The sequence below is a fragment of the Numenius arquata genome, chromosome W, assembly GCF_964106895.1.
Source record: "Numenius arquata chromosome W, bNumArq3.hap1.1, whole genome shotgun sequence".
In the NCBI taxonomy this organism is placed as follows: Eukaryota; Metazoa; Chordata; class Aves; order Charadriiformes; family Scolopacidae; genus Numenius; species Numenius arquata.
The window spans coordinates 4,987,334-5,000,670 of NC_133615.1; the positions used below are offsets into that span (position 1 = coordinate 4,987,334).

The window sequence follows — 13,337 nt, forward strand, 5'->3', positions numbered from 1 at the left end:
AGAATCCTTGAAATACAGGCCCAAACGGCAAGTGGGAGCTCTCTCGCTCTCTCACTCCCTTGCTAACAAGGACTCTCTTCCAAATAAGGACCCTCTCTTGCTCCACGGTGCCTGCGTCCCCTGGTTGCCTGCCTCTGCCCAGGTGCTGCTTCAGAGGTTCCCTGATCCATGAGGTATTGAGATTAAATTTGTTCTTTGCCCTTAATCCATGGTTTTGTGGTTGTTCCTGCGTCCTGCCTGCATCGGCTCACACAGATGCCTAATCTTAGGTGCTTTGAAACAGTTTCAAAAACTTGCTCAGAGTGTTTTGGTATTACAAGATCATCTTAATTGAGTACCTCTGTCTCAGAGCAAAGTCAAAAAGAATCCTCAAAAAATACAAAATCTTACCTCAGCAATATCTGAATTTGTTCAACTCTCATGTGGCTCATTGTGTTCTGTATATTTCAGCAATCCTTTCTCCATATCAGTGCTGGCATACTGAAACAGTTTGTTGGTGCTGTTGAAGATGATTAGAGAAATCTCACAGTCACATAAGACACTAAGCTCATAAGCCTTCTTCATTAATTCAATTTTCCTCTTTGTAAATGTCACCTGGGAAAAAAAAGAAAAAAGGTCCACATAACATGTGACTCCTGTAGTCTTTGAGTTGAACAACTTTAGAAAAGTATAAATAAATAAAGATCCAAAATAGAATATAAGTATCCATGTGAATGTGATCTGTAACTGAGGAAATATATGTAATTCACATTGCACAAAACTCAAACTACAAGTAAATAGTATGGGACATAGTAGCACTATGTAGCGTTTATGCTACTTTTGCCCTTCTTTAACACTGTTTATATTGAATACATCTTTCCCATCAATATTTTAAAACTGCACCTCAGTCTAGAACAGATACGGTGTTTATATAAAAACATCATAGTTTTGAAGAAATATCCACTTGGACTGGAGCTGGCTGGAATGGAGTTAACTTTCTTCATAGCAGCCCATATGTTTTGGCTGTTGCTGAACAGTGTTTGCACAGCATTAAGGCTTTCTCTCTTTCTTCCCTACCCTGAGCCAGTAGGCTGGGAGTGGACAAGCAGTTGGGAGGGGACACAGCCAGGACAGCTAATCCAAACTGACCAAAGGAATATTCCATACCATATGACATCATGCTCAGAAACAAAAGCTGAAGGAAAGGAGGAGGAAGCAGGGACATTCATGGTTACATCATTTGTCTTCCCAAGTAACTGTTATGCATTCTGAGGCCCTGTTTACCGGGAAGTGGCTGGACATGCCCGCCAATGGGAAATAGTGAATGAATTCCTCTTTTTGCTTTGCTTATACTTATAGTTTTTAATTTTTTTTTGTTAAACTATCATTATCTCGACCTACAAGTCTTTTCCCCTTCCTTCTATTTTTCTCCCCATCCCACAGGAGAGTGGGCGAATGGCTGTGTGGATATTTGGCTGCTGGCTGGAGCCAACCCACCACACTAGTATCAGTAATTGAAATACATCTTATTTAACACTCAAGTTTTCACAGAATCACAGAATGCAATGGGGTTGGAAGGGACCTCTGGAGATCATCTAGTCTACCCACCTGCCAAAGCAGGTCCACCTAGAGCAGGTTGCACAGGAAGATGTCCAGGCAGGTTTTGAATGTCTCCAGAGAAGGAGACTCCACCACCTCTCTGGGAAACCTATTCCAGTGCTCTGCCACCCTCAAAGTAAAGAAGTTCCTCCTCATGTTTAGATGGAACGTCCTATGTTCAAGTTTGTGCCCATTTCCTCTTGTCCTGTCACTGGGCACCACTGATAAAAGACCGGCCCCATCCTCCTGACACCCACCCCTTAAGTATTTGTAGGCATTGATCAGATCCCCCCTCAGTCTTCTCTTCTCCAGACTAAAAAGACCCAAGTCCCTCAGCCTTTCCTCATAAGAAAGATGCTCCAGGCCCCTAATCATCTTTGTAGCCCTCTGCTGTACCCTCTCCAGCAGTTGCCTGTCCTTCTTGAACTGGGGAGCCCAGAAATGGACACTGTACCCCAGATGGAGGCCTCACCAGGGCAGACTAGAGGGGAAAGATAACCTCTCTCGACCTGCTGGCCACGCTCTTCTTGGTGCACCCCAGGATGCCATTGGCCTTCTTGGACACAAGGGCACATTACTGCCTCATGGACATCCTGTTGTCCACCAGGACTCCCAGGTCCCTCTCTGCAGAGCTGCTCTCCAGCAGGTCAGGCTCCATCCATGTTGGTACATGGGGTTATTCTTCCCCAGGTGCAGCACCCTACACTTGCCCTTGTTGAATTTCATCAGGTTCCCCTCTGCCCAACTCTCCAACCTGTCCAGGTCCCGCTTAATGGCAGAACAGCCTTCTGGTGTGTCAGCCACTCCTTCCAGTTTTGTGTCATCAGCAAACCTGCTGAGGGTACATTTCATCCCTTCATCCAGGTCATTGATGAATATATTGAAGAGGACCGGACCCAGTACTGACCCCTGGGGGACTCCACTTGGTACAGACCTCCAACTAGATTGTGTGCCCCTAATCACGACCCTCTGAGCTCTGTCTTTCAGCCAGTTTTCAATCCACCTCACTGGCCATTCATCTAACCCACACTTCCTAAGCTTACCTATGAGGATGCTGTGGGAGACGGTGTCAAAAGCCTTGCTGAAGTCAAGGTAGACAACATCCACTGCCCTCCCCTCATCTATGCATCCAGTCATGTCATCATAGAAGGCTATCAGGTTAGTCAGACATGACTTCCCCTTGGTGAATCCATGTTGACTACTTCTGATAGCTTTTTTTCCTCCATATGCTTTGAGATGATGCCCAGAACGAGCCGTTCTATCATCTTTCCAGGGATGGAGGTGAGGCTGACCAGCCTGTAGTTTCCCAGTCCTCCTTCTTGCCCTTTTTGAAGACTGGGATGACATTGGCTTTCCTCCAGTCCTCGGGCACCTCACCTGTTCTCCAGGACCTTTCAAAGATGATGGAGAGCGGCTCAGCAATGACTTCTGCCAGCTCCCTCAGCACTGGCGGGTGCATCCCATCAGGACCCATGGACTTGTGGATATCCAGTTTACTTAATTGTTCCCTAACTTGATCTTCGTCAACCAAGGGGAAGTCTTCCTTCATCCAGACCTTCTCCGTTACCTCTAAAGTCTGGGACTCCTGAGGGCTAGCCTGAACAGCAAAGACTGAAGCAAAGGCGGCATTCAGCAACTCCGCCTTCTCTGCATCTTCTGCCACCATGGCACCCATCTCATTCAACAGCAGGCCCGCATTTTCTCTAGTTTTCCTTTTGCCTCCAATATACTTGAAGAAACCCTTCCTGTTGACTTTGACATTGCTTGCCAATTTTAATTCCAAGGAGGCCTTTTCTTTCCTCATTTCATCCCTGCATACTCTGATGGCATTTTTGTAATCTTCCCAAGTGGTCAGTCCCTTCTTCCATGCACTGTAAGCTTCCTTCTTCCACTTGAGCTTTTCCAGAATCTCCCTGCTCAACCACGCAGGTCTCCTGCTTCCCTTGCCTGATTTCTTGCTCTTAGGGATGCACCAATCCTGAGCTTGGAGAAAGCGATATTTGAATATCAACCAGCTCTCTTGAGCCCCCCTACCTTCCAGAGCCCTAACCCATGGGATTTCTCCAAGCAGTTTCTTGAAGAGGTTGAAGCCCTCCTGACGTCCAAGGTTTCAGTCCTACTTGTTTTCCACATACTAGCCACGATCCTGAACTCTATCTTTTCATGGTCACTGCAGCCAAGGCTGCCCTCAACCTTAATGTCCTCCACCAGTCCCTCTTTGTTTGTCAGAACTAGGTCCAGTAGTACACCTCTCCTTGTTGGCTCCTCCACCACCTGAGTCAAGAAGTTATCATCAATACACTGGAGGAACCCCCTGGACTGTACATGCCTGACTGTGTAGCCTTCGCAGCAGATATCAGGGTGATTCAAGTCCCCCATGAGTACCAAGGCCTGTGATTGCGAGGCTACTTTGAGCTGACTATAAAAGGCCTCATCAGCTTCCCCATCCTGATCAGGTGGCCTGTGATAAACATCCACAACAGTGTCCTTCATATTGGCCTGCCCCTTAATCCTCACCCACAGGCTCTCAACTCTCTCTTCATCTGACCCCAGGGAGAGCTTCAGGGACATCTCTTCACACTCTATCCATTCCTTAACATAGAGGGCAACACCTCCGCCCCTCCTTCCTTGCCTGTCCCTTCTGAAGGGTTTGTAGCCCTCAATAGCCACACTCCACTCATAGGATTCATCCCACAATTTCTCACATTTCTCATGTGAGAAATGAGAACTAAAGCAAGAATGAAGAACAAACACTAGATGGCCAGCAACAAATATCATCTTTGAAATAAGGTCTTACCATGTCAAAGTACATGACCCTGGTCATATTATATAGGTAAAAATAGGGATCTATAGGGATTCTCAGTAAATAACCTATTGCCCTAAAACTTTATGCAAACCCTAAGCAGTATGTACATAACTATCATTTTCCAAAGGGACTGTTTTGACAAAGACCTGCACATTAAATAAATGTGGTTTGTTTTTTTTTTAATTTCTGCACTAGCTTAAAAGCTCCAATAAGATATGTAGCTTAGAGTAAGAAAACAGCATGAGATGTTTAAAGTAATTGTATGATTGAATTTTTTGCTGCTTCTTCTGTTTCTTCTTATATGTCATTTCCACTAAGCGTATACGAGTGTGGGTTTTTTACATCTTTTTTGTTCTCCAGCAATTTTCAGTGACAAGATTTTTAAAGAAAAAATATATGGCTTTGCTAATAATCAAATGTAACATATAGTGAAGGTATTCAATATGGCAAGGACAGGTAGTCAGCCAAGTTACCTAATCCCACACTTTTTGCTACCAGTTCCTTAATTGTCTTAAGTAGTAATACCTCTGCACTTGGTTTAATACTGAGGTAAGAAGATTCCTCTGTACATGATTCACATGGCCGCTGTTTTATCTCGTCGCATCCCTAATGCAAGTTAATGCTAACTACAACCCCAGCCTACTTTAGAATCTGAGCAGGTCATGCCATGGAAAATGTGATCTTTAAGTATTGTTAATCCCTACTAGCTAGTCCATCTCAAAGAAGATGAGGGTCTGTGCTGATACTCTGTACATTTATTCTCCAAAACCTATACTAAATGTTATTGCACTTATTGCCATTTCAATCTCTTCAGCCCCTCTGTCAACATACTGTTCAGAAAAGATGAATTACCATTAAATACAATCAATTACTCAAGCATTTTAAAAAACACTTTCCACAGCATTGGTCTGAAGTTTACATAACTGATAGTAAATTCTATCTAAAGTGGTCCGTCTCAATGGCTTTTGGTATTTGGAATGCATAGGTAACAAAACTTCATGCAAATTCAGAAAAAAATATACTAGTCTTTCAAATACTCCTTTAATAACTTCACTGATTACAGAAAATTGCAATGCATTTATTCAGAAACAAATTTATATATTTATAGCATGTTTTAGAAAAAGTTAAACACACAGATAGTAAAATGTACTAAATCAACATATTTTTATGCATCTCAGACACCTTTTAATCAACTTTTTGATCACAGTGCTGTAGGTATCTGTATACAGTATGGTTTCTGTTCATAGAATCATAGAATGGTTAGAGTTGGAAGGGACCTTATAGACCATTGAGTTCCAACCCCTCTGCCATGGGCAGGGACACCTCCCACTAGACCAGGTTGCTCAAAGCCCCATCCAGCCTGGCCTTGAACACCTCCAGGGATGGGGCATCCACAACTTCCCTGGGCAACCTGTTCCAGTGCCTCACCACCCTCACAGTAAAGAATTTCTTCCTAATATCTAATCTAGATCTCCCCTCTTCCAATTTAAAACCATTACCCCTCGTCCTATCGCTACACTCCCTGACAAAGAGTCCCTCCCCATCTCTCCTGTAGGCTCCCTTCAGATATTGGAAGGCTGCTATGAGGTCTCCCTGGAGCCTTCTCTTCTCCAGGCTGAACAACCCCAGCTCTCTCAGCCTGTCTTCATAGGGGAGGTGCTCCAGCCCTCTGATCATCTTTGTGGCCCTCCGCTGGACCTGTTCCAACAGGTCCGTGTCCTTTCTATGTTGAGGACTCCAGAGCTGGACACAGTACTCCAGGTGGGGTCTCACGAGAGCAGAGGGGTAGAATCACCTCCTGTGACCTGCTGGCCACACTTCTTTTGATGCAGCCCAGGATGCGGTTGACTTTCTGGGCTGCGAGTGCACACTGCCGGCTCGTGTTGAGCTTCTCATCTACAAGCACTCCCAAGTCCTTCTCCTCAGGGCTACTCTCATTCCATTCTCTGCCCAACCTGTATTGGTGCTTAGGATTACCATGTCCCAGGTGCAGGACCTTGCACTTGGCTTGGTTGAACTTCATGAAGTTTGTACGGGCCCACCTCTCGAGCCTGTCCGGGTCCCTCTGGATGGCATTTCTTCCCTTCAGCGTGTCAACCTCACCACACAGCTTGGTGTCCTCAGCAAACTTGCTGAGGGTGCACTCGATCCCACTGTCCATGTCTCTGACAAAGATGTTAAACAGCACTGGTCCCAGTACCGACCCCTGAGGAACACCACTCGTCACTGGCCGCCACTTGGACATTGAGCTGTTCATCACAACCCTTTGAGTGCAGCCAGCCATCCAGATCCTTAACCACCGAGTGGTCCATCCATCGAATCCATGAGTTTCCAATTTAGAGACAAGTATGTCATGTGGATGATGACGTCTACCAAGGCTGTGGCAATATTGTAAAAGGCCACCAAATTTGTCAGGCATGATTTGCCCTTGGTGAAGCCATGCTGGCTGTCTCCAATCTGTGGGAGACTGGCTAGCTGAGAAGGGTCGCATAGACATGATCCAGCTGGCCGAGCAAGAACTTGAGAAACATCGGATTCAGCCCCCGTAACTGCTGAGCTGGCAAGGACACCCTGTCCTTGACTGTAATTGTTGTATGATAACAGGGAGATTGCAGCTGCTCAGGCATGGGAAAAGAGGATGAAAGTAACTGTAAAGAAGGAACTAAGGGCGGGGTTGAAGTTTGGAGGACAGGCCAATCAGAAAGATGTATTGCAGAATATGTATTAGCTAATTATAACGAAGCATAAAAGACGGCTGTACTATTCAATAAACGAAGCTTGCTGATCACTCATATTGAGCGTCCCTGTCTTCCCTCCGTCGCGACACCAATCACCTCCTTATTTTCCACGTGCCTTAGCAGAGATTCCAGGAGGATCTGCTCCATGATCTTGCTGGGCACAGAGGTGAGACTGACTGGCCTGTAGTTTCCCGGGTCTTCCCTTTTTCCCTTTTTGAAGATAGGGGTTATGTTTCCCCTTTTCCAGTCAGCGGGAACTTCACCAGACTGCCACGACTTCTCAAATATCATGGAAAGCGGCTTAGCAACTTCATCCGCCAGCTCCCTCAGGACCCGTGGATGGATTTCATCAGGTCCCATGGACTTATGTACCTTCAGGTTCCTTAATAGGTCTCGAACCTGATCTCCTACAGCGGGCAGTTCTCCATTCTCATAGCCCCTGTTTTTGCTTTCCGTGACTTGGGCAGTGGTGTTAGAACCCTTGCCAGTGAAGACTGAGGCGAAAAAGTCATTCAGTAGCTCAGCCTTCTCCATATCCTGGGTGACCAGGTCTCCCATTTCCTTCCAGAGAGGGTCCACAACTTCCCTAGTCTTACCTTTATCCCTGACATATCTATAGAAGTTTTTCTTTTTGTCCTTGATGTCCCTGGCCAGATTTAATTCTGTCTGGGCTTTAGCTTGCCTAATCTGGTTCCTGGCCACTGGTACAGTTTCTCTATATTCTACCCAGTCTACCCATCCTTGCTTCCACCCTCTGTAGGCCTCCTTTTTGGTTTTGAGCTTATCCAGGAGCTCCTTGTTTATCCATGCAGGCCTCCTGGCTTTTTTGCCTGACTTCCTCTTTGTTGGGATGCACCTCTCCTGAACTTGGAAGAGGTGATCCTTGAATACTAAGCAGCTTTCTTGGACCCCTCTCCCCTCCAGTACTTTTTCCCATGGTACCCTGCCAATCAGGTCCCTGAAGAGGCAAAAGTCTGCTCTCCTGAAGTCCAGGGTAGTGAGCTTGCTGCATACCTTCCTCACTGCCCTAAGAATCTTGAATTCTACCATTTCATGATCACTGCAGCCAAGGCTACCCTTGAGTTTGACATTTCCCACCAGCCCCTCCTTGTTGGTAAAGATGAGGTCCAGCACGGCTCCTTTGTTTGTTGGCTCCTCTACCATTTGAAGAAGAAAGTTGTCATCGATGCATTCCAAAAACTTCCTGGATTTCTTGTGCCCTGCTGTGTTGTCCCTCCAACAGATATCAGGGTGGTTCAAGTCCCCCATGAGGACCAGGGTCTGTGAACGTGATGCTGCTCCTACCTGTCCATAGAGGGCCTCATCTTCCCTGTCACCCTAGTCAGGTGGTCTGTAGCAGACCCCTACTGTAACATCACCTGCCCCTGTTCTCCCTTTTATCTTGACCCATAAGCTCTCTGTTGGGTCTTCATCCATCCCCAGGTGGAGCTCCATGCACTCCAGCTGTTCATTGACATAGAGGGCAACACCCCCTCCTGGTCTCATCAGCCTGTCCTTCCTGAAGAGCCTGTATCCCTCCATTCCAACACTCCAATCATAAGAGCCATCCCACCAAGTCTCTGTGATGCCAATAAGATCGTAGCCCTGGAGGCATGCACACGTCTCTAACTCCTCTTGCTTGTTTCCCATGCTACATGCATTTGTGTAAAGGTACTTCAGCTGGGCACCCAATGGGGCTGACTTACTACTTGGAATGGCTCCATTTCCTTCGTGTTGCTCTTCAGGTGGCCTTCCTTTGAGGTGTTTTATCTGTGACTCCCCAAGTCCTTTTGTCTCAGGAGCCCCTCGTTCGTCCCCATAAGACTTCGAGTGTGCTGCAGCGTACCCAGCACATCTCAGAGCAACCAGTTGAGGGCCTTTGCTAGTGACCCTTCCCACAGATCTAGGAGCATCATCCCTTGGATTGTCAAGGGCTAGCCGGATAATATCCCACTCCCCCAGCAACCCTGATGAGATACCCCACAACTTGTCACAGACAAGCCTGATATTACTCCCCTCCCCCTTCACATCTAGTTTAAAGCCCTGTCAATCAACCCCGCAATTTCTTGGCCAAGAACCCTCTTCCCCCTTTGAGAGAGGTGTCTCCCATTTGATGTCAACAAGCCCGGTGCTGTATAGGCCAATCCATTGTCAAAGAAACCAAAGTTATGTCAGTGATACCATCCACGGAGCCATGTATTAATCAACTGTATTCGTCTGTTCTTCCCAGCATCATTGCCCACAACTGGAAGGAGTGACAAAAAAATAACCTGTGCCCCAAATTTCCTTACCATCCTTCCCAACTCCCTGAAGTCTCTTTTTAATGCTCGTGAACTGCGAGTCTCAGCTTCTTCCCCATCTACCGAGAAAAACAATAAAGGCTAGTAGTCTGAGGACCGTACTAGCCAGGAAGTTTCCTGGTGACATCCTTAACCCGGGCTCCAAGAAGACAGCAGACTTCCCTATGAGGAGGGTCCACATGGCATATTGGGCCCTCTGTCCCCCTCAGGGGGACAGTTGTTGTCACCAACAACTATAACCCTTCTTTTTCTCCTTGTGGGTGTGGTGGTGATCCGGGGTATACGCTTTTTTGACTGAGGAGGCATCTGTAATGTAGAGTGCCCATCACCTACATCCTCACTTGACTGGCCTTCCTCAACCAGAACCTCACATCTGTTCTTCAGAGGTACCAGACAGGGTGAGGTGGGCAAGGGGGGAGTTCGTCTGCTGCCCCGACCATGAACCTGCCTCCATTCACTGCTTTTCATTTAGGCTTCTGCCTTCAGCCTGACCGGGGCTGGATAGAGGGGCTCCTAGACCCCGGCTGCTTTTCTCCCTAGTATACCTCAACCTTTCGACTTCCTCTCTCAGCTCTGCCACCAGACTGAGCAGATCATTCACCTGTTCACATCTCACACAGCAGTTCTCATAGCTGCCACCCATTGCCAGTAAAAGGTCCTGGCACTCCCTGCAGCCTGTGACCTGGACAGCCTCATGTTTCCATGGGAGCTCTGTCTGGGTTCCCACATCCATTCTGGCTGAGGTTGAGAGCATGACCTTCCTCCAGGTGGAGACCATGGCTAAGCTCCTTCTGAGGGGGTGATGACCACCAGCAGGACTCACCTGTCAAGCTGACAGAACTTCATTTCCTTCCTGTATACCCTTCCCCCCCTCCCTGTGCCTTGTGGTGGTGCTCCCAGGTGGCCACCAGGTCCCAGGTGGCACTCTGGGTTACACCCACTCGCTGCTTGCTTGCTCAGTTGCACAGAAACCTCAGAATTTAGCATGTTACAGCTTTTTACCATCAAAGTACACTCCAGTACAGAAATATCTTTAACGCCACTGTTTGTTTTCACTATTAGGTGCTCCTGAACATTTAGAGAAACCACACAGCTGTGCTGCATAGCTCATACTTATTTCATCATACTTCAAAATGATGGCAGTTAGAGTTCCTTTTTGTGGAAAATGCAGAGGACAACAGATAAACTAGATCTTTCTTTAAAGCATAATCTTAATTGCTCTGAATTCAGTTTGCTATTAAATCCTTGATCTTTCTAACATTTTCCAAATCTATCAGATAGTGCTTTCTGCCACTGCTCCTAAATGCATGAAAAACATGCATGTACTACTGTTTCCTTGGTGACTTGGTATGTTATTTTTCTTTTTAAATATTAACAGGTTGCAACTCAGATTTACATATATATATAAAAAATATAAAATATAAAAATACATTTTACCTTTAAATGTAAAATCTCTATCATGATTTTACAATAGCTTACAGTAGGGGTTAACTTGCATTTTCAAATGTATGTGTGTAACTTCAGGAAAGATTAAGAACACTTTTCAAGTTGTTTAAAAGCAAATGATTTTTTGGTATAATCTCTTTTATATGGCAACATAAGGAAGATGAAAATACTACTCTTCCATACTCTAAAATATTTAGGTGAGTAATACAAGTAAACAGCATCTTTGTTATTTAACTTTTTTTTGTTTCAATTTGTTATATAAACCATATTCACCTAAACTAAAAATTCTAATAAATAGTAACAGAAAATATTCTAGTAATGCAGAAATTTTACTGAGTGATAAAGATTAACATAAATTTTTAAAAACATTTAGTCTCTTTTGTCTAGGTGAAAGGTGTTGCAGGCGGAGTGATTGACTTCACTCATAAGAGAGAAGTAGTGAAATATTTATTAAGGGAAAACAGTGATTTAACAAAATCAGTAGTAAACGCGACAGTGTTTTACAAGATTCGATGGCATGGTACACTTGATTATTTACTGCATAGAGGACAGGGTCAAACAAGCTGTCAGGGAGACCCTCCCATTGAGTCACGAGGTTCAGAAAGGACCCCCTGGCTTTCTAAACTCTTTCTCAGAGAGGAATCTAGGCTTGGCCGGATCCAATCCTAGTCCCAGACTTGGTCAACGGTTTATGTCTAAAGGATTATATACGCGCAATCAACCCTTTATATTACTTAGCTAAGATTTCAAAGTTTAGCATGCTATTAGTCACTTACCAAGAATCTGTTGCGGCAAGGAATCTCTCAACCTCGAGGAGTAGAACCTTAAGCGAGCATCCTCACTCAAGGGGAGATCCTGGCATGTAGCCCACTGCCATACAGGAGAGCTCAAAGGGCTCTTGGCCTGTCCACTATTTATAGAGTAAGATAATTGACCTATAGTCATATTCTCATGGGAACAAAATATCTAGGTCCCCACTCCAGATGGTGTTTTGGCTGTGTTGCCAGCCATCCCCCAAAGTCCAGGTGCAAGTTATCACAACTGATATTGTGATGGCCATGATGGCCATTGCCTGAGCAGGAGCCAGGGAGGGTGAAGAGAGGGAAAAACAGGGAGAGCACACCGCCACAAAAGGCAGCTTGAAACCTACACTTAAGAACCTTTGCACTTTAAAAATTGTACTTGTACTGATTCAGTGCTGAGAATGAACAAAGCATACAGTCTACATGAATACAAACTTTTGAGTAGCTGTAGCTAGAACACCAAAAAATCTGGGTAGTCACACGGTCTTACTATCATATACTGCATTCAAATTACTCAGTCATGATAAAATCATATATCACAGACAATCTGTCATTTTATTCAGGACAGTGTCTTTGGGAGGAAAAATCCTAATAACATAAAGAGCACTAGAAAAAATGAAAGAACACATATGGACAATAAGTCAATTTATTAATATATTTTAAAAGTTAAATAACTGTTTAACATTAAACTTTTTTTCAGCAGCAAGAATCAAATCACTACATGGTCCTTCCCTGCCAAACTTAGTCAAGATGCAATTAATTATACCTGCTACCTAAACCACTACTAATTTGAAGGTCTTTTTCAGTTAAAAAAAATTCTGCTTTTCAAGAAGAAAATAGAAAGTTTATGAAGTCCTTGTTTTTTCAACTAGGATAATATTTTATAAAGATAGCGTGAAAACTGAGAGTAATGAAAGTAAAGAGAAGAAGCAGCAGAAGAGATAGGGAGACCAACCTTCAATTGCCTTTAAAATTTCTCTAAGCATATACGCATAAAAGAAAAGATTTAAAATAATACATACTTTTATGAGACTTTTAATGCATATTTTTATATTTATTGCAAAAAAACCCCAATGCATACATGATACCTTATTTACTCCTGAAATATACCAGTTCCATAATCACAACCTAATTCTATCTGTGTGCATCTAGGTTTGGGGTATAGCAGAGCCAACTTTCTGTTCAGTGAGAAAGGCTCTTGCTTATACTTATTGCTATAACAACCGAGGTCAACTGACTTCATTGTTTACCCTGTGGAGGGTTTGCACCTGTGGGGAGGAGTGGACAGGTCAGGTGACCCAAAACTGACCAACAGGGTATTCCATCCCATCTGCCATTCTCAGTATAAAAGCTGAGGGATTAAAGGATCTGGGCTTTTTCTTCTTCAGTGGTTCTTTGATGGCTGGTGTTTGAGGACCTTGTCAGTTTGTCTGCTTTTGATCTTATTTTGTGGGTTCTTGAATTAAGATTTCAAATCCAGTTCCTATCTGTCACTGAGTCCATTCTATGACTTCCCTAGTGTCTGTTGGAGTCATCTTCCTTTATATATCACATCTATTTCATTATTTCCTTTTTATTTTAATATTAGTTTTTCATGGAAGTAGTTCAGGTTTGGTTTTTTTTTTTTTTGAAACTCATAAATCTCTTCAACTCTCTTTTTCCTTTC

The 13,337-nt window shown here is 44.5% G+C and overlaps 1 protein-coding gene across 1 annotated transcript in view; it reads right to left on the reverse strand.

Annotated features, from left to right (window-relative positions):
* Positions 1-411: 411 nt before the first annotated feature.
* The window catches only part of LOC141476743 (endogenous retroviral envelope protein HEMO-like), a 92,433-nt gene continuing 79,507 nt past the window's right edge, over positions 412-13,337 (reverse strand). The window contains exon 2 of the mRNA XM_074165551.1: positions 412-594. Within this exon, the coding sequence (XP_074021652.1) occupies positions 412-594 (183 nt within the window). The remainder of the gene's footprint in view (positions 595-13,337) is intronic.